Source organism: Podarcis filfolensis (genome assembly GCF_964270895.1).
Source record: "Podarcis filfolensis genome assembly, chromosome: 14".
In the NCBI taxonomy this organism is placed as follows: domain Eukaryota; kingdom Metazoa; phylum Chordata; class Lepidosauria; order Squamata; family Lacertidae; genus Podarcis; species Podarcis filfolensis.
This window is the reverse complement of record NC_139616.1, coordinates 30,057,421-30,075,609: the sequence shown is the minus strand read 5'-3', so window position 1 is coordinate 30,075,609 and position 18,189 is coordinate 30,057,421. Positions and strand designations below refer to the sequence as shown.

The 18,189-nt window shown below is 46.9% G+C and overlaps 2 protein-coding genes across 6 annotated transcripts in view; one reads left to right on the top strand and one right to left on the bottom strand.

Moving 5' to 3' along the window:
• LOC310748815 (testis-expressed protein 2-like) overlaps nt 1-8,654 on the top strand; it is a 110,678-nt gene extending 102,024 nt beyond the window's left edge. For all 4 annotated transcript variants that reach the window (XM_083584742.1, XM_083584743.1, XM_083584741.1 and 1 more), the window contains 7 exons: nt 675-821; nt 1,120-1,219; nt 1,946-2,078; nt 3,279-3,416; nt 4,167-4,379; nt 4,721-4,841; nt 6,495-8,654. In XM_083584742.1, the coding sequence (XP_083440868.1) occupies nt 675-821; nt 1,120-1,219; nt 1,946-2,078; nt 3,279-3,416; nt 4,167-4,379; nt 4,721-4,841; nt 6,495-6,620 (978 nt within the window). In that variant the 3' untranslated portion in view covers nt 6,621-8,654. The remainder of the gene's footprint in view (nt 1-674; nt 822-1,119; nt 1,220-1,945; nt 2,079-3,278; nt 3,417-4,166; nt 4,380-4,720; nt 4,842-6,494) is intronic.
• A 379-nt stretch (nt 8,655-9,033) lies between these two features.
• RPL3L (ribosomal protein L3 like) lies at nt 9,034-17,243 on the bottom strand. Of its 2 annotated transcripts, XM_083584763.1 has the most exons (10): nt 17,083-17,242; nt 16,384-16,576; nt 15,444-15,612; nt 14,377-14,512; nt 14,081-14,267; nt 12,685-12,845; nt 11,796-11,897; nt 11,490-11,585; nt 10,265-10,384; nt 9,034-9,178 (listed from the first exon to the last, which is right to left on the bottom strand). In XM_083584763.1, the coding sequence occupies exons 1-10, from the start codon at nt 17,083-17,085 to the stop codon at nt 9,122-9,124; spliced, it is 1,224 nt and encodes a 407-aa protein (XP_083440889.1). In that variant the 5' UTR covers nt 17,086-17,242; the 3' UTR covers nt 9,034-9,121. The 2 variants fall into 2 exon arrangements, with proteins under 2 accessions (XP_083440889.1, XP_083440890.1); XM_083584764.1 differs by lacking the exon at nt 11,490-11,585 and having other exon boundaries at nt 17,083-17,243.
• Nucleotides 17,244-18,189: the final 946 nt, after the last annotated feature.

Sequence of the window (18,189 nt, the reverse complement as noted above, 5' to 3'; positions counted from 1 at the left end):
ACCACTGGTCCTGCTAGCTAGAGATCATGGGAGTTGTAAGCCAAAAACATCTGGAGGGCTGAGTTTGAGGAAGCCTGCCCTAAATCAAAGGTAAGCCTTAGCACATACAATGGCTTTTGTTAAATCAAGCAGAATTCGATGCCAAATGCAGATTACAAATATGCGGCAGATCTTTGGCAAACCTTCAGTGACTCTCTAGTGAACACTCAACAAAATTAACAGAGGAGGGAGAATGTTTTGGAGACACACTCTGTTCAGCTTTTGGAGGAGGCCAAAGAGAATAAACAACATCATTTACTTATTTATTTAGAAGATCTATAAACCACGTGATCAAAGAGCTCAAAACACAGCCAAAATCCACCAATTAATTGAAAAGCAAATATGCATGAAACCATTGTCATTAAAACACAGATAATTTGGTAAGACTTTCGAAACAAACATAGGTAGCTGAATTATATGGCTAGGTGGGCTTACAGAAACAAATGTTTTCAGCAGGCGTCTAAAACAATATAGTGAAGGCGCCTGCCCAATCTCAAACTATTGTCAGAAATGTTTTAGAACAGTAACACATGTTCTAGCACTTACAGGTGTTTAGAATGTCTTGCTCTTGGATGATCCTATACAGAATTTAAGAGACATTGCAGTACTGCGACTCCCCTTTTCCTTCTTTTCAGTTCTTTGGGGATACAAATGTCACAAATGACACAAACACGGCTTGGGCCAATGCGGTGCTTGGGAGAATGTTTTGGGACTTCCTACGGGAAAAATGTTGGGCAGACCTAGTTTCAAACAAGATTCAGAAGAAACTAGGCAGAATCAAGGTAAGGAAATTGGCCCATTTTCTCTTCGCCTCTGTTTCTGTGTCCAAAGCAGATGCTTTATCACTGAGCTGTAGACCTTCCCTTTAGGAACCTAGGACTCTTTCTCATACTGAATGAGACCCATCTAGCTCAGTATTGTCTACACTGACTAGCAGCATCTCTCCCAAGTTTTCAAGATGGGGTTGACCCCATATGCTGGCGTTTCACTGGAAAGTAGTTTTTTGTTTCTGCCTTTCTTTGACTTCCATTCCTGCCAGATTGTTGTTGTTTCTCCTTCCTCTCTTTTGGTCCAACTCAGCTGCCGTACTTCATGAATGAGCTCACGCTCACTGAACTGGACATGGGGACATCCATCCCACAAATACTCAGCACGTCAAGCCCGACCATCGATCACCGAGGTGAGCTGTAGCAGCATGCGGGGGGGGGGGGGAGATTTGCACTGCCTCCCTCTAGTGGTGGGGCTGTATATGTTTCCCCGCAAAGGAGTGTTTCCCCAAATATGAATGAAAAAAGACAAAGTCACAGGAACATAATACCTGTTTCACATTTGTGAGAAATCAATCTTTTAGTGTGGCGGCATCTACATTCTGAAACTCTCTGTCTATTGACATCAGGCAAGTGTCATCACAGTGCTCTTTTCGGCATCTTCTAAAACCTTGCTTTGTTTACACAAGCCTACCCAGACATATAGAATATTGATGTATGTTTTAATCTGGTTTTAGGTGATTGCCGATTTTATGTTGCTTTAAAGAGTTGTTTTTACTTCTTTTTTAAGTGATGATTTTATTGTTTTATTCTCTTTGCAAACTGCTCTGAGGGTTTTCCTTTACAGTCAAGCAACGTATAAATGTTATGAAATAAAAAGATTAAATAAATAATCAGGAACCCAAATGACAATGAATTTAAATATATAAGCAACTATGCATGTATGTGAGTATATGTTTGTATGAAATATATAGACACTGTATATGAAACAATGAAGTTCTCCAAACAATGCTTAAGATTGGGGGGCGGGGAGAGAAACTGAGAGAAACCCACATTGACAGAAGGGCTCATCCCTCCTCAACAGCCATGCACATCTCCATTTGGCAGTGGTCACCTCTGTCCTCTTCTCCACTCTGCAGGGCTTTGGGTGGACATGGAAGTGACCTACAGCGGATCCCTGCAGATGACCCTGGAAACAAAGATGAACTTGTACAAACTAGGCAAAGAAGCCCTGGGAGAGGAGAGTGGAAAGGCAGAGGACGGCAGGGAAGGGTGAGGCCAGCCCACCAGCCTAGCACCAGTCCGAAGAGTGTTAGCTCCCCATTCTCCACAAATCTGGCCTTAAATTACAAGAGCCTGGAAAATCGTGATATGCCGTAATAGCCTCTTAGGAAAAGTTCGGATTAGGCGACTCCACTAATGGGGGCAAAGGATCTATTTACAGGCCTGGCGAGCCAAGCGAAGGTTACATTTCAACCAGATAAAAGCAGGCCAGGGGACGGCAGGAATGAGAGGCAACTTGTGCTCTCTCTGAGAGATTGTGCTGAACCATCTGTTGGATGGGATCATCAACCATCTGCCACAACAGGAGGCAGGACAGCTGGAGAATTATTGGTTCTAGGAAAGAGTCCATCGTTTAATCAAAATGGAGATCTGATTTTACAGGGTGGTGAGGACTGTTTCTTAGGTTCTCTGGTATGTATTTGGCATTAGTAACTTTTGGTGAGAAAATAGCTGGAAGAAAGAGAGGCGGGGGCTTGAGAGATATTACCTAATGGCATTGACACCTACAGGCTTTTATTTTATTTTTGCCTTTTTGTGGTTTGGCAAATGTATAAAATAACACATTTTTGCACCAAATGCACCTTTTCCTTCTCTGGTTAGTAAAAGGAGCTCAGTTTCAAGGTGCTAAGAATAAGAATAGGAGCTGGAAATCATTAGGCAGAACTGGCGCTTTCATTAGATCGAGTGAGGCAGCTGCCACAGGTAGTTGAATTTGGGTGTGACGTACCTCATGATCGTATTTTTATAACATGGGACAAACAAGGCGATACAAGCAATTTCCACACACCCATTTCTCTCTCCAGCAGCTAATGCAGAAAGCACAAGCACAATGAACCTGAGAAAATGAACCTAGGAGGATGGTAGGAAGAAAGCCAGGTGTTCCCTTGCTCAGACTCAGTGGCCAAGGGTGTTTTGCTAGGCGGGAATGTTACTCCACAGACAGAGATGCTGGTTGACTTGAAAGCTCCCCAGCCATTTCCTCCCGGCTGCTGAGAAACTCCCTTCTGGACCTCATCCTCTTATGTAGGTCACAGTCACCAGGATGCACCTTCTTAATCCCCAGGGGAAAGGAATTAAATAGCGCAGGCAGTCCCTGAAGCACACAGCACTGCGCAAGGGCAGGCCTTCCTTGGCCCTTGCAAATGGCTTATGTGGCTTAGGGTCCTCTCTCTCTTTCTCCCCTTGCAGTGTGAAGCCCCGCTTAGTCCTTCTGGCTGACAGCGATGCAGAGTCCTCCAGCGCTGGGTCCTCGGATGAGGAAGACATCCCCAACATGGAGCCCTCAGGGGTCCCAGGAGAAAGGGGTACCCCTCCTGGGGCTGAAGGGTAAAACCAACTAGAGACAGCACAGATCTACCCCCGACAACCTGTTGCCCTCCAGATGCTTTAGACAACAACTCCCATCAGCCCCAGCCAAGCACAGCCATTTGGGACTACATCTCCCATCAACCCCTGAAGCTATAGGGTGAAAATAGGGAGGGGAGAGCTATGTACCCCACCCAGGGGAGCCGGCTCCTGGGGCTGAGCCCTTTTGGACCCCTCAAATATTTTGGGGATAGGTGCTGGGCACCTCCAATGTCCAAAGAAGTGCAGAGGCAAAACCTGGAGCCAAGCGTGGTGTGGCTCCAGTGGCTGGCTCCTTCTCCTCCTCCTGCCATGGAGGAGGAGGGTTGAAGCAACCTCCTGCCAGTGGTGGCACCAGGAGGAGGGGAAGGAGAAGCCACCTGCCATTGAAGCTGCGTGGCTGCCACACACACCCAGATCCTCCCGATATCCTGACGTCGCGCGCATCAATGTCATGATGCAACGTCAACATCACGCATGATGCCACACATGCAGCATTCCTCCCCCCCCAACGCCCTCGCAAGCTGGTGCCTCTGACCCCACCTTGAGCTCCTTGGAAGAAAGGCAAGATATTAATGTCATAAGCAAATAAACAAGCAAACTCAAATCTACACTAACCAAATTGCCACTTTCAGCAAATTTGGGGTCACATACTCAAATGTTCCTTGACTTGGGCTTATGTCCCTTGCCCAAGACTCGCCTATGGCTGACCCTGACTTTGTTTTCTCTCAGCCACGTCGGTGGAAACAGCACCAGCCGGAAGATCCTGCGCTTTGTGGACAAGATTGCCAAGTCCAAGTACTTCCAGAAGGCCACCGAGAACGAGTTTATTAAGAAGAAGATAGAGGAGGTCTCCAACACCCCCTTGCTCTTGACGGTGGAGGTCCAAGAGCTGACAGGCACGCTGGCTGTGAACATCCCACCGCCCCCAACTGACCGAATCTGGTAGGAAGCTAGAAGGCAGAGAGGGGAACAGGCCTCAAAGGGTTTGCTGGGGCCTGTACTGTGTGACCAGACTGGGGCAAAGGGAAGGCAAGTGAGAAACCCTTGTCCATCTAGCTTAGCAGAGCAGGCTCTCAAACAATGGCAGTCAGGGTAGCCTAGAGAAGCCTACAAGATGGTGTTGCAGAACTGGGCTCCATATATTCCAGGCTACTTCAGTGCTTCATCAAAAAAATAATCACTGGCGGGGTGGGGGCATCTAAGAATGTAAGGATGGGCTCATTGCAATGGTTGCAGAGGGAAAGGGAGAGTCTACATGAGTCTTTTCTGCCTCCCTGCTCCAGGTACAGCTTCCGGACTCCACCACAGCTGGATCTGAAGGTCCGCCCAAAGCTGGGGGAACGAGAGGTCACCTTCATCCATGTCACAGAATGGATTGAGAAGAAGCTTCAGCATGAATTCCAGGTACCTGTCTTCGGAAATAGGCCAGGTTCCACAAATAGACCAGCTAGGCTCAAAGCAAGGAATGGAGTCTAATAAGTCATTCGTTAACACAAGATTTGGTTATATAATCATAGAATCATGATGGCCACCTGGTTAGCCAACTGTTCTGAAAGCGATGAGACGGATTGCTGAAGGATAGGTCTGGCTAAGGCTGTTTACCAAAACAGCTGTAAGCACAGGAAGCCGCCTTGTACTGAGTCACACCAGTGGTCCATCTAGCTCAGTATTGTCTACACTGACAGGCAGCAGCTCTTCAGGGTCTCAGACAAGGAGTCCCTCCCTGCCCTACCTGAAGATGCCAGTGGGGCATAGAAAACAGCCTTAGCCCAAGTCAGACCATCGGTCCTTCTAGCCTAGTACTGTTTACACTGACTGGCAGGGACTTTCAAGTGTTTTATGCAGGGCATATTCCCAGCGCTACTTGAAGGTGCTGCAGGGGATTGAACCTGGGGACTTCTGCATGCAACACAGGTGTTCTCTTATCAGTGGGCTTTTACAGTTCCCCTGAATGGAGCCTTCCTGTTGAATCTGCCATGTGATGAAAAAACCCTGCTGGGGGGAGATGCTGGTGGTGGTAGCGGAACCAGAAGTGGGTTTTGCACACAGAGTGCAAACTCTGTTGTGGCACTGAAAACTTATTGAGCTGAGCATTCAGAGGCACCTTGTCCCTTACCGTATTTTTCGCTCTATAAGATGCACTTTTCCCCTCCTAAAAAGTAAGGGGAAATGTGTGTGTGTCTTATGGAGTGAATGCAGGCTGTGCAGCTATCGCTGAAGCCAGGAGAGCAAGAGGGATCGGTGCGCGCCGATCCCTCTTGCTCTTCTGGCTTCAGGGATAGCCACACAAAGCCTCTTGAGTGCAGCGAGAGCGCTCTTGCCTCTTCGCTCAAGAGGCTTTGCATTGCTTCCTTGTTTCTTGTTTTTCTCCTCTAAAAACTAGGTGCGTCTTATAGAGCGAAAAATATGGTAATTCTGAGAAGGCAGTGTCCCACCCAGCCACTATTGTGCACCTGGCTGGTGGGTCCTGGGGTTCAAGTAAAAAAACACAGCAAAGCAGAGCCTGCAAACCTGAAGGCTGCCCATCCTTGGTGTAATGACATCAAGAGGTGGACTAAGCTGTGGCACCCATTAGAGAGAGGAGATGGAGCTGCCCTGTTCAGACACATCAATGATTTCCTGCAAAGCGCATTTCCACCATAGGTTGCCTCCAGACTGTTACCGCCTCGCAGGAGGGTTTGAAGCACATACTGGAGCTCTAGGCTTCCACACTGAAAGTGGATCAAAGTGCAACGAAATCACTTTAAAAGCAAACAGACGTATACTTCTTGTGGTTTTGAAAGTGACAGAGAAATGCACTGGAGAGCATGGGCGCTCAGTAAAGTCTGGATCTTATCAAACCTCAGTGTTAGCTTTGTGGAAGTATATCAAGATGAATGCTCAATAAACAGACTCTGGAGGGGCCCATAGAGAGCACAGTTCTCAGCAGATCATCTCCATTATATAGACCACTTGGATGCACCGAGCCTTCTAGAGGCATTTTTGCTTGCAGAAAACTTGGTGGCATATTTCTAACCTGATTTCTTTTCTCTCCCTCCCACCCCTTCAACCCCTTAGAAAATTTTAGTGATGCCAAATATGGACGATCTCATCTTACCCCTCATGCATTCTGGTTTGGAATCCCAGCTGCCCACAGAAGGACTCCAGAAGGAATTCCCAGGAGAGGGCGCAGCAAAATTTTGAGGAACTGCCCACTGGTGGGTTGGCTGGCTCAAGATGCTTGATGGGGTCCTCCAGGATTATCAGGGCCTGTGAACCCAGCATCACCCTTGAGCCACACTGCTGGTCTCATCCCTGCTGGCTCATCTCTTCAGCTTGTCGTTCAGGGGCTTCTCTCCAGCAAAAGAGGTCCCCCCACCCATCCTCTGGATATTTCACAGGATACATTTCTCAGTGTGGAGGAGATACTCCAAGATTCTCCCTTACAAGCACCAGATTCCTACCAGTGCAAAGAAGAATTTCTGTAGTGCTGTCATTAGCTTTGCAAAGAGGGAAAAAAAGTAGGGGAGATTCCAAGCCCACTTCCACCTAGGTCCCGTCTTTGCAAATAACAGCCATGTTAAGCATCTTTTAAATGTCAGAACAGTCATTAAAACTGAAGAGGCCAAAGAAAAGAGGGGATGACAAGGAAAGAAAGGGCTCTTTCTGCAAGCAGTCTGAAGTCCTCCTATTTCCACCCAGGTTTGCAATGGTGGGGAGAGAAATCCTAAAATCTGAAAATCTGAGTGAACCATCTCTCTGACCTCCTTGCTACTCACAGGCCAGAGGAAAGGAAACAGAGAGAGTTAACAGTAGAAGCGTTTGTATTTCCCCCGGGAAGGCATGCAAGGAACCTGTGAAGAACATCACACAACTCTTTACTCTGTGAAAATTCTCCCTTCTCCTGATGAGGGGAGGGGAGGTTTAAGGGAATTCAAGCCTCCAGATTGATGAGGAAAGTGTGGAATGCAGGTTGAGACCAAGTGAGAATGTATCACCACTTTAACAGTTAAGGCTCCCCCCCAAAAGAAGGAATCCTGGGAACTTTAGTTTGTTAAAGCTGTTGAGAATTGCAGCTCCGTGCAGGGAATAGGGGGTCTCCTAAGGCACTCTCAGTGAATGGGGTGGAATAACATATTGACGACACAATTTACGTAATTCATTATGTGGCTTTTTAAAATTCAAACCACAAATTATGAGGAGGGTTTTTTGGCAGGAAAGGATCAACCTCCCCTCACCCTGGCTATGCCCCAATTGTGATCCAGAACAGCACCATCCCCTTCCACGGCTGGTGGCTGATTGCAGCTGGGGCTGCTGACTACAGGGATTTGAAAACATACTCACAATTGCATCTAGACTAATCCTTAGGATGCCTGAGCATGTGGACTCTGCAGCTGGGACACTCCAGGGCTGGAGGCTGTGGCCAATTTCATGACAGTCTTTGGTGGGGGTAGGGAGGAGGTTTTCAGAGCTCCACAACGTCCTTCTTGGAGGTGTGCTATTTACTGCTGTGAGATTAGAGACTATCGAAAGAGGCAACCACAGAACCATGAGTGGAGGAACAAGGCAAGCGTGGCTTCTGGAGGCTTAGCCCTGTTATCCGAATGCTAAAGATATGGACTGCCTATGTTAGAAAGAGAAGCATATTGTGTTAATTCCTGAAACCTTTCCATGCTGTGCTGCAAGTGAGGCAGAAAGGAGAGGTGGCTCTCCTTTCTCAATAGTTATATATACCCTCTGCCTGCCAAGAGCACCCCAGCCCACCTTTGCAACCCTGCCTCTAAACCAGCCTTCCTAATACCCTCCCACAATGTTGGACTACAGCTCCCATCAACCCCAGCTAGCATAGCCACTATGGACTACAATCCCTATCAGCCCCAGCCAGCATTGGTGGGAGCTGATCGGAGTTGCAGTCCGAAACAGCCTAAGGGAACCAGGTTGGGGGAAGATGCTCTAAACCCATGTCATGTCCCAGGAGATTTCATATCAGGGACATTCAGCAATGCAAAGGAAGCCGAGCCAGTCGTGACAGCTAACCCGGCAGCATGAAGTGGGTTTTAGAGGTACTTTTTCCGTTTCCCATGCAATAAAACATTTTAACAGAGCAATAGCTTTGGAAATTCACGACAATGAAATGGTCGCAACTAATCAAAGGGCTTTACAAACCATGGATGACGTGCGAGCCAGAGGCAACTAGAAATGATGGGGAAGGTGAAGGGAAATAAAGGTTTGCATCGATCCCGGGGTGTGTGTTTGCTTTTGTTATTCCTTGTGTCTCTCGCATTTGGTCTCTGTCAAAGTACCCAAAGAGGCAGAGCTGCTCGTTCTGATGGTAAAAGCTGTTCAACAGTGGAATGGACTTCCTCAGGTGGTGGACTCTTCTTCCTTAGAGGTTTTAAAGCAGAGGTTGGATGGTTGTCTGTCATGGATGCTTTAGTTGAGATTCCTGCACTGCAGGAAGTTGGATTAGATGACCCTCTGGCACCATTCCAACTCTACAATTATACGATTCTATGATTCTAAGTCCAGATGATGCTATAAATGCATGGCCCTGAAATACTTCTGAGACAAATGTGGGGAGCATATACCTTTTCAAGAACATAAGACTAAGCACCGGTTTTGTTTCAGTGTATTTATGTTTGCAACTATTCAAAGCAGTGACAAAGTTGGACTGGAGTCTGGAAGCATCTTAGGAGAAGCCCTTTTCACAATTCCTCCTGGGTTTCCACCTTCCCCTTCACCAGGTGCTTTTTCTGTGGGCCCTGAAACAGAAGCAGAAAAAAATGGCCATGGAATCTTAAAAGCTATGCTTGCAAGACAAAAGGCAATAATTTGCATCAGGGGCAAAAGGGGACTTTTGTACATTTCTGCTCTTTTTGTTGTTTTGTCTCCACAGGGAGTGAGAGGTATATGTTGCAGGGCAGCCTGTTTTCCTGACTGATGCAAAACTGCCCTTCATTTCCAACAAATGTGGCTAGCAGGGGTAGGCAACATGGTGCCTCCTCTCCAGGTGTTCTGGACTAACAAATCTCATCACTCCTATCCTTCAGGTGCAAAAGAGAGCAGGACAATACCTAATGGAGTATCTTTGGCTGGTATTTGGCCACATTCCCCGGGCTGGGGCCTTCCAGGTGCTTTGAACTACAACTACCATCAGCCTCATCCAGCACAGCCATACAGTGCTGTGCCTGATGGGAGTTGAAGTCCAAAACCATCTGGAGGGCACCAGATTGGGGAAGGCTGGTCATTCACCTAATGCTTTCCCTAAAATTTCTCACTTTTTTTTTTTTGGTCTGAATTGAAATGGAAAATATATTTTCTACTTGGGATCAAAAAAATCTGTTCTTAGGCGATGTATAAATCTCAAAGAGGATATTGCAAAGCTGCATAAGGCACAGGAAAGGGTAATCAAAATTATCCAGGGTGTTAGAGCAACTTTCCTATGCAGACAGGCTACAATATTGGGGGCTTCTTAAGTATTGGGGGGAGGCAAATAAGATAGGACTTGACAGAAGTTTGCAGAAGTTTGTATGATGTGGCGGTATCTCCCCCCATAATACTAGAACCCAATGGAGACAAGCTGAAGCTTGGGTAGCTGTGATTCTTGCATTGCAAGGGCTGGGGTCCCTTCCAATGCTACAGTTCTATGATTCTGTAAGTTTCAGGACAGAGAAAAGAAATGGCACAATGGGGTTGTGCTTCTTAGATGTGCCCTGGGTAGGAAGAAGTTTTAGTACCCTTATCCCAATTATTGGTTGGCAGCACTGCTTCCCCCAGTCACATTTGGTCACATATCCTTCTCAAAGGGTTTTTTCTTCTCTACATCATGTTTCATGGCTAAGACTCACCATGAAAGCACGCTTTTCTTGAGCCGTCTGGAAGTGTCCATGACCAAACTTGGAGGTCGTGTCAATGAATTTCAGCTCCACAGGTTCCAAGGCCTTCCTGCTTGTATGGACCAGAAGGGACTGGAAGAAGGGAAAGGGGTCCATTAAATGAAAGTGCAAGGGTGAGGGGGCAGAGTTTTCTGTGGGGAATCGCTTGTTGAACATGGACAACTTAGCTGAGTGACATGGGGACAACCCTACCATTAGGCAAGGTGAGACGACCACTGAAGTCAAACCACTGGAGAATCACAGTGCCTGCTGTGGCTGCAGAGACCGGTAACTTGTAACTACTGCCTCAACCTAATGTAAGTTTGTACTGGTGGCGGGCAATTTAGGTGCAAAACCCATGCCACAGGCCAGTCCCTGGTCTGTCGAAAGGGAACCTTGCTAGGTCAAGGTTATCAATAATAAATAGTCTTAAACCATAAGAACAAGAATGATTGCTTAACATTTATCTCTTGCCTTCCTTAAGGTGCTTACAAAGGCTGCTCATTGTATTTCATGTTTCTTAACTTCTTGTGGTCCTCACAACACTCCTGTAAGGCAGGCTGATGTTATTGTCCCCACAGCAGCTCCCAAAGCCCTTTAGAATGGACGCTTAGCTGTAGCCCCAACTTCCCTTCTCCCTCAGGAACAAAGCACCTACAGTCTCGTGCCATTATTAGTACTACTGTTGATTATTACTTCAATTCGTTTCCCACCCTTCACTATCAGTTCTCAGGGTGGGTTATGACAATTTAAGATTCAATATTAAAACCAGTTTTAAACAAATGAAAGCCCCTGGAATAAGGTGACTACAAAAGACAGATATCTGATGTGTCAAGAGAGGTATATTCAGCATACAACAGACACTGTCTAGCAAAGGTGCACAACTTTGGGGTTGCTCCAGAGATTCCTCTCTCCCAGACTACTACTACCCCAAATGCCTGAGGGTGGTGCAGATTCCAAGAGGTCCCCTTCTGCTGACCTTAACACCTGAGAGTGTACCTGTAGGGAAGGAGGCAGTCTTTCAGGTATTTGGGGCCTAAATCATTTAGGGCTTTAAACACCTTGAATTGGACATGGAAATGAACTGGCCACCTGCTCATTGCTTGGGTCCCAATCCAACCAGTCTCCTTTGGGCCCCACCCACCCTCACAGGAGGTCACATCTCCCTCACAGTCCATGTCTCTGATACAGGCCTCACCTTCCTGAGGGTGAGCACCCGCTTCTTGGTGCCCACCACGCAACCCTTCACCATCACGAAATCATTGTTGACTTCTCCATACTTAGGGAATCCACCCTGGAGGCAGAAAGGTGAGTTAATGTAGAGAAGGAAGCCGCAGCGCCAGCAACAGAGTGCCCACCACAAATCTGGGCACAAGTACATAAGGGGAAGGACCATTGTCAGAGTCACAGGTTCGAGTCCCACATTGGTCAGAAGATTCCAGCGTAGCATGGGGATTGGACTAGATGACCCTAGTGGTCCCTTCCAACTATGATTCTATTTTACCAGCGGGGTAATTGTTTTCTCGGTTGTGTCATAATTGGTGGAGGCGTTGTTCTTCACCACTTTGCCATCTTCTATGTGAACCCCGCGCCCAATGCGGTAAACCTAAGGTGAAGAAGAGATGAGGCTCTGTTACGTTTGCACTTTTGTTGTTGCTGTTGTTATCAAATTAATATTAAAAAAGAAATAAAAGACCAAAACAAACTATTACTCCATCTTTCCACCTGGCACTTTTGAACCTGTACATGGAAACAGAATGGAATTTGAAAAGTACCAGCAGCCTGGAACTGTATTGTTAAATCCTGGAAGACCTTTAATCTTAATAGGATTTATGGCATTCAAGGGTTTTGCAAATTGCCCTTCTTGAAAAGATTTGTCACAAACCAAAAGTATTTAAAGGGCAAAGCTTGAATGACCAGGTTTTATTCATATATGGCCTGATTTTATTTCTCATTGAACTAGGTGCCAGCCAATGTCTGGCTCCTTTAAGACTATATAGAATCTTTATTCTCAATAATGATGGAACTCACAGGTGGAGAATACTTTTATTTTTATAAATCTATATTACTTGTAAAGAGAATCTTTGTACGAGTAAATACTTTATAATCCCTTTGGATCTGCACTATACCTTTGTCCTTCTAGGCTGTGACACTTTATGGTTTACATTTTTGAGTCTTTGTTTCTTTTAAAAAAAATTAACAACAAAAGAAAGAGTTCAGGTGCTGGGGAGCTATTGCCATCAGCATTTCCCAGACTCCCAAGAGATTGGGTGAGCAGGCGGGTATGGAATTGTGACGTTAGCCTGGGGCCAACCGGAAGCAGACTCAAGTCCATTGTGAATGAGCCCAAAAGAACAGGAAGGAAGGAAGATGAAGGAAGAAGTGCACTGTACCTTCTTGTTAAGTTCTGTGCGGTGATGGTAACCTTTCTGGCCAGCCCGGGCAATGGAGTAGCCCACCCGGGCAGGATGCCAGGCTCCAATGCATGCGACCTTACGCAGTCCTTTGTGAGTTTTCCTCGGGAGTTTCTTAGCATGCCACCGACTTGTCACACCTAAATGAAAAAGGTCATGTTGTTATAGAGGTTGTTAAAGTCTCCCTGCATGAGTTTTTCTCAGACAGCCCTAGAGATGCCAGGGATCCATGCAAAGTTCAGCCTCCCTCAACTATGCTATGTTCCTGAAAAATAAAGCAAGGTTCTAGTCCTCATAGAATCAGACTAAAGGGGTGATTGAAATAGAAACATAAGAAGCTTCCTTATACTGATCAAGCCTTTGGTTCATCTATCTCAGCTGTCTACACTGATTAGCAAAGGCTCTTCAGGGTTTCAGAAGACTGGGGTTTCTTCCAGTCCTAGCTGGAGATACCAGAGACTGAACCCTGGAACCTTTTGCATTCAAACCAGATGCTGTACCACCGAGCTACAGCCCTTTCCTTTTTGGACTACAACTCACATTAGCTCCCATCACCACATCTGGCGCTTGTAGCCCAAAATATCTGCACAGCACCAGGCTGGGGGGAGGCGCTTTAAGCCATGAAACAGAAAAAAGGCCTAGATGTTCTCAGCAGCAATGAGGTCTAGAAACTTGTTTTCCCAAAATCCTGGGTACTCCTGGAATCAATCATGTTCTTCTAGGGCAGCATTTTCCATATACAGTGGTACCTTGGGTTAAGTACTTAATTCGTTCTGGAGGTCCGTTCTTAACCTAAAACTGTTCTTAATCTGAAGCACTACTTTAGCTAATGGGGCCTCCCGCTGCTGCACTGCCGCGCGATTTCTGTTCTCATCCTGAAGCAAAGTTCTTAACCCGAGGTACTATTTCTGGGTTAGCGGAGTCTGTAACCTGAAGCGTATGTAACCTGAAGTCTCTGTAACCCGAGGTACCACTGTATTGGGCCTTAAAAGCTGCAGATTCCTACCACCCACCCTTTCCCCTCCCTTACCAAGGCTATGATAGCAATTGCCCCAAGTCAATCTGTCCACAATCTATGCCAGCCTTCCCCAGCCTGGTGCCCTCCTGATGTTTTGGACTACAACTCCCATCAGCTCCAGCCAACAAGGCCGTATTAGGCTGGGGGTGATGGGAGCCGTAGTCCAAGACCAGTGAAGACCTGGGTGACCTTAGGTCAATCACTGCCTCTCATGGTTGTTGTAGGAATTGAAAGGAGGGGAGAACCACATATGTTCCCTTGAGCTCCTGGGACAAAAAGGTGAGATAGCAATGCAATAAATAAGTAAAGTAATAAGGAAACATCTCTATGCCAAGGCTCACCACTGCCCCTTCCTACCTTTCATCCCATGCCCCTTAGTGACACCAATGACGTCAATCATCTCGTTCTGGGAGAAGACGGTGCTGACGGGCACTTGCTTCTCCAGCTTCTCATGAGCCCAGTCCACCTTCTCTGCCACGGTGCCCCCGTTCAGCTGGATCTCCATGATGTGAGCCTTCTTCTGCCTCAGTGGAAGGAGCTTCATCTGCAGCCAAAGAAGCTCAGCGTTAACACAATGCAATAGAGAGTGCCACCGCTTTGCAAAGCACCATTCTTCCCTAGGGCTGCCCCAAAGGATTATGGGAAGGCTTCACCTGGGTGTGCACGATGATGCGGATGACCTTGCAGTACTTCTTCATGGCTGCGAAATCCTTCTCCAGCTGCTTCTTCCCAGCCTCATCCTGCCATTTCTTGCAGTACTTGGTAAATGCTTTCTTCTTGCTCTTGTGCCTGAAAAGGAGAGACATATCCCATCATGAACCATCAGTCACAGGGTTTAGGCTGTGAAAAAGGCAACTTCCGTGCTAGAGATCATTAGGAAATGAACTGAAAATAAAGCTGCCAATTTCATAACGCTGTTATACAAATCTATGGTGCAATCCTGTTTGGAATAGGGACGTCCTACCATACCCTCAAACATTTCCCCAATGAAAACAGGGATGTCCTAAGGAAAAGTGGGACATTCCGGGATCAAATCAGAAACCAAGACAGCTTCTGTAAATCCAGGACCGTCCCTGGAAAATAGGGACACTTGGAGGGTCTGCCACAGTTGGAGGCAGCAATGCTTCTGAATATCACTTGTTGGAAACCACAGGAGGGAAGAGTGCACTTGTGTTCAAATCCTTCTTGCAGCTTTCCCACAGGTAACCGGTTGGCCACTGCGAGAACAGGATGCTGGACTAAATGGGTCATTGGCCTGACCCTGCAGGTTCCTCTGATGTTCTTATGTTCTTACTGCACATTTCCACCAAGGAATTTGCAAAACGACCTGACTGTAGTCCAGCCTCTCTGCAACCTGGGGCCCTGTAGGTGTTTTGGACTACAACTCCCATTACTCCTAGCCAGCACAGCTGAGGCTGATGGGATTTGTAGTCCAAAACTCCTGGGGGGGGGGTGACCACTACTGACACCTTTGGAGGAGGCACAAGAAACCAGCTTAGCACAGCTCATCAGCCAGCAGATGTTGCTCTAAGTCATTTACAAGAGGAAGCCCTTTCATGACACACCTTAAGCTGCCCAATGGTAGGGCCAGCCCTGTCTGTAACAACCAGTTAGAGATGTTTCCTCCACATGTATGTGCTGATTGGACATTTGCCATGTGGCACCTGTGGACCATTTTGTCTGCCCATTCCCTCTGTCTGCCACACAGGAAACTGCTCACCAGTTCTTGTAGAAACGTCTTCTACATTCATCACTGATATGCTCTGCGAAGATGGTCTTGAAATTCCTCAGCCCCCTGGGCGTCTCGATGTAGCCCACCAGTCCAACGACCACCAAAGGTGGTGTCTCTATGATGGTGACAGCTTCCACCTCCTCCCTCTTTGAGACCTCTGGAAATTAAAGGAATGCAGAAGGAGCAGGCTTAGAAGCACAGGAAACAGCCTGGTGCAGAGTTAGATTGCTGGGCTGTCTAGCTCAGTATTCAGCTGGAATGGGAACCTTTGGCCCACCGGATGCTGCAGTACCCGTGTGTTTCTCCCAGGGGGTACTCAAGGATACACAGTACTGCCACCTCTTTATGTTAAAAAGTGTGGCATTTGACTGTAAAAACTTCATGGTGAGTACCGACACTTATTTTTCTATGAAAAAAAAGCACTATGCAGAATGACACCAGCCCCAGCAATATTAAATTACCCAAAATGCAACCCCTTTCCTCACAGTGTTGTATAGGAGTAATTAATATGGTGGGTGACCACTGCAGATCAGATTTGGCTTCCAAATTCTTATTCTTATTCATATTGGATGTCCTGGCGGGGTTGAGTGGATGAGTGACTGCTGGCAGTAGTTGGGTCAGGCTAGTTGGTGATGGTTCCTTCTGAGCCCCAGGGCCATCAGCAGATGCTCAATCATGCTGGGGGTTGGTGCCTGCATTTGAACACAGGAATCTGCTTTATACCAACATTGGTCCATCTAGCTCTCTGTTCTTACTCTGGCTGGCAGCAGCTCCCCAGGGCCTCAGCCAGAGAAAGGTTTTCCCCAGGCCACCTCTTTGCGACCCTACAACTGGAGATGCCCCTGAGGACCTTTCTGTGCCCCACCACTGAGCTACAGTCCTTTCCCCCAGCTTTGCGTTGACTCCTCCCATGAATCCTTCCACTTACTTAGCCCCGGTCTGTAGTGTTCCCGGAGGATGTGAGTCATGCCTGCTTTGTAGCCCAGGAAGGCCGTCAGGTGAACCGGTTTGCTGGGGTCGTCTTTGGGCCACGTCTTCACCTTCCCGCGGTGACGGTGGCTCCTCTTGTGAGGGAGGAAGCCCAGGTGGCCATGCCTGGGAGCTGAAAACTTGCGGTGGGACTGGGGGACAGGGATGAAAAAAGGGGTGAAAGTAAAGCACACCCACACCCACAAAGATAACGGTCATTGACCAAGAACTTCCCAGTGGGATTCCCAAGAACATCCCAGTGCGATGCTTTGGGATTTGAACTCCTGATCTCCCAGGTCCCAGTCCAGCACAGTTATGGTCCTCATGGCATGACAAGCTACTGATTAATACAGCAAAGGGGATCTGTGAGGTTGCAGAAATGCGTTGAAGGGGCTGGGTGATCCTTGGTGTGAGGATAGGTCCATTACAAAGTTTATTGTGTTTCTGGGAAAATGCTGGAGAGTGTTTTATGTATTTAAAATACTTATTTGCTGCTTCTCAGGGTACAGCCATCAGAATCAAGCTTACAAAAGTTCATTAAAACTGCAAAACCATCACATGGTGTCTCCCCATCACAAAACTCCCAGCCCCATTGTTCCTATATCACCCACCCACCCACCCCAAAGGCAGGCCTAGCCCACAGCAAGTCAGTACTGACCATGATCAGACGTCTTCTCAGTCCCGGTCGGCAGTAGCGAAAGAGGCCACCAGCAAGTGACTTGGTTGCCTAATACCAAAGATGTTTCTCGGCCCCCAAGACATAAATTTAGCAGCTGGCTTCATTCTGATGCTATATTCATTTCATACCCGGGCAAGCTGACAGGGGCCTGACACCACCAGCAATTGGAATGGAGACGAAAGGTCATCTTGGAAGCAGGGGTCTCAGTTTACCACCATGTGCAATTACTATCTATGTACGGCAGACGGGAAGGGTCAAAATTCTGCCTTGCCACCTGGGGAACATGTCAGTCGTACATCAGCCTAGGTAAGTGAAGGAATAAGGAAGTGTGCCCCAGAGTATGCACAGTGCTGTCTATTTGCCATTCAGCACCCACAGTTAATACATATAAACATGGGATTGGCACAGCTAGCAGATGAAAAGAAATTTGGGGAAAATATTTATGAGGATAAGGCTATCAATGGTTACTGGCACAATGGCTATGTTCTATCTAAATCCACTGTCAAAAGCAGAATGCCATTGTGCTAATATCATGTTATGTGAGCTTCCCAGAAGAGGCACCTGGTTGGCCACCATGAGAACAGGATACTGGACTAGATGGGCCATTGGTCTGATCCAGTAGCTGGGCACTTCTTACATTCTTAGGAGAAACTATATCTCAAGTACACTGAGACTCCTTATGACATAGAAGTCCACTGAAATATGTATTGGTAAAGCTTCAGGAGAAGACAATTAACAGGTTACACACATGGTGCTGTATACCTCAAAAGTTAACTTAAAGAACTTTGGGAAACATTCTTTGGGAATGTTCTACCATATGTGGTGGAGTTGACCCATGATTCAAGTATGTTGGAATAAGGTGTTGGCGGAGTGTAGCAAATTAGCTGGGCACCTTATTGTTTAAAACAACAGCAAAACCCCCTGGAATTATTGACTATTTCTGACAAAACCAAACCAAACCAAACCATTTAGATATACACCTTTTTATTAGTAACTGCAAGACAAGTAGTAGCAAAACATTGGAAGGATGATGATGGACCTACAATGCAAGAATGGTATAACTATGTCTGGAACAATGCAGAGAAG